This window comes from Athene cunicularia, assembly GCF_003259725.1.
Source record: "Athene cunicularia isolate RWA chromosome 2 unlocalized genomic scaffold, athCun1 chr2_part1, whole genome shotgun sequence".
Taxonomy (NCBI): domain Eukaryota; kingdom Metazoa; phylum Chordata; class Aves; order Strigiformes; family Strigidae; genus Athene; species Athene cunicularia.
In genome coordinates, this window is record NW_020799095.1 from 29,629,766 (window position 1) to 29,632,308 (window position 2,543).

A 2,543-nucleotide genomic window follows, 5' to 3' on the forward strand; every position below is an offset into this window, starting at 1 on the left:
GCTGTACAGTTTTATTATCTTTATCTACCAATTGGTGTGAATCTTATCTGTTTTTTTTCTTACTAGAGCTGTTAAAAATTCCTTCCTATTATCTTTAAGATATTGGCAATACATTTATACTATTTGACATTTTGCTTATCAGTGTATAACCCTTCAAATCTTATCACTTATATTCTTTGTCACCTATTTTCAATCTTTACAGACTTTAATATTTTTATCACTGTATCTAAATCCTATTTTAATTAGGAAGGTTTCTTGCCCAGACATTGATACATGTAGTCTAACAAGGTTCAGCACAGTGTCTCAAATAACTACACATGATTAAGCCTGGTAAACAAAACTATTAGACTGCTGCAGAGTTTGATATCAACAGACTCTTATTCAAATACTCTTGTGAGATAGCTATTGCTGAGTGCACCCTCAGTTTTGCTAATGACACCAGGCTTTGTGGTGCGGTCAACACGCTGGAGGGAAGGGATGTGCCATCCAGAGGGACCTGGACAGGCTGGAGAGGTGGGCTCGTGTGAACCTCATGAAGTTCAAGAAGGCCAAGTGCAAGGTCCTGCACATGGGTTGGGGCAATCCCAAGCACAAATACAGGCTGGGTGATGAGTGGATTGAGAGCAGCCCTGTGGAGAAGGACTCAGGAGTAGTAGTGGATGGAAAACTATGAGCCAGCAATGTGCACTCACAGCCCAGAAAGCCAACTGTATCCTGGGCTGCATCAAGAGAACTGTGGCCAGCAAGGTTGAGGGTGGAGATTCTCCGCCTCTACTCTGCTCTGGTGTGACCCCACCTGGAGTGCTGCATCCAGCTCTGGGGCCCCCAACATAAGGACGTGGACCTGCTTGAGCGGGGTCCAGAGGAGGCCACAAAGATGATCAGGGGGCTGGAGCCACCTCCCCTGTGAGGACAGACTGAGAGAGTTGGAGTTGTTCAGCCTAAAGAAGAAAAGGCTCCAGGGAGACCTTATTGTGGCCTTCCAGTACTCAAAGGGGGCTACAGGAAAGATGGGGAGGGACTTTTTAGCAGGGAATGCAGTGATAAGATGAGGGGTAATGGTTTTAAACTGAAAGAAGGTAGATTTAGATCAGCTATAAGGAAGAAGTTCTTTCCTGTGAGGGTGGTGAGACACTGGCACAGGTTGCCCAGAGAAGCTGTGGCTGCCCCCTCCCTGGCAGTGTTCAAGGCCAGGTTGGACGGGGCTTTGAGCAACCTGGTCTAGTGGGAGGTGTCCCTGCCCATGGCAGGGGGGTGGAAAGAGATGATCTTTGAGGTCCCTTCCAACCCAAACCATTCTGTGAGTCTATGATTTCTTAAGTGGAAAAAACTAGCCAGATTAGCTACTTTGTTTCTCAGCTGCCCTGAAAAGATGGGCTTTTTAAAGAGGCTGAATCCCGTGTGATGAAGGTATTAAATAATTTGTCTCATTTGGCAACTGTACTGAATGTTAATTTCACAGAACACCACAGTACTTCTTTTCATGTTTCTAGCACCTATGAACATTATCAGTGTAATTGGTACTGAAATAATAAAAATATATGCTGTATAGATACTACCTGAAAGCCCTGTTCACTGGATAATAGATGCTGAGAAGGGTGACTCACTCTTAATGAAAAGTTTACTATAAACTAGTGAGATTAAATGGATAAGGTCCCACACAAATTTATAAACGTCTTCAGAAATTACTCTTACAAACAAAAACCAAAATGTTATACTTCCATATTTCTGACAGCAGACCATTCACCCTGCAAGGTCTCCATCTGATTTGTTTCAGGCATACAGATTCTAGCAAATAATTTCTCATCCACTTGCAACTTAATTAAATACGTCTCAACATGAGGAAGTTCTTATGTTTTGCAAATAAACAGTCCAGATCACACCAAGCTGTGGCCATTTCAGCTGTTCTCGCTTCCTGAGGTATTGAAGCGAATTAAGAGCTAGTAAGTCAAAAGCACGGGTTGTACCAGCGAGTTCCTCCAGCCTGTAGTAGGCTGTTGAGTCAAAGCCGAGGCTCCTCCAACTAATCACCAAAACCACCAGAGTGGCCCCAGACTGAGCACTGCCAGTGAGAAACAGCACAAAAGGGCTTCCTAGCTCCAGCAGACACTGGCATTCACCCCTCCCTCCTGCTCCAGAATTTGGACTTACAGACTTGTTTTCTCCTTCTGTGGGACCACAGATACGTATGCAGACTTTGAAGAGAAAGCTACAGCACCAGAAGAGGACGTTTCACGTCAGGATGCATTCTGTGATACACGCAATACCCATGCACAAACTACTGAAGAGTTTACGGGCATTATGCCCTGCTTATAAATCACGAATGGGCGATTTTGAAATAACCTGACATCAACACTGGCGATTCACGGGTGAACATTTCCAGTGCTTTCCAAACGCCTCAGTGGGTAACGGCGCGACACAGACGACCGCTGTCGCGCGGCCTGCTGCTCCGCTGGGCGTCAGGGGTGCTCGGGCTGTGCCAGGGCCCCGCTCCGCTGCCCGGCGCCGCGGTCGGCCCGCAGCGGCTCCCACCTCCGCCAGCT

General features: G+C 46.4%; 1 protein-coding gene across 1 annotated transcript in view; it reads left to right on the forward strand.

The window, feature by feature from the left end:
• The first annotated feature begins 2,173 nt into the window (after window positions 1-2,173).
• SRI (sorcin) overlaps window positions 2,174-2,543 on the forward strand; it is an 8,713-nt gene continuing 8,343 nt past the window's right edge. Inside the window, exon 1 of the mRNA XM_026843587.1 lies at window positions 2,174-2,236. Coding sequence (XP_026699388.1) covers window positions 2,189-2,236 — 48 coding nt within the window. The 5' untranslated portion in view covers window positions 2,174-2,188. The remainder of the gene's footprint in view (window positions 2,237-2,543) is intronic.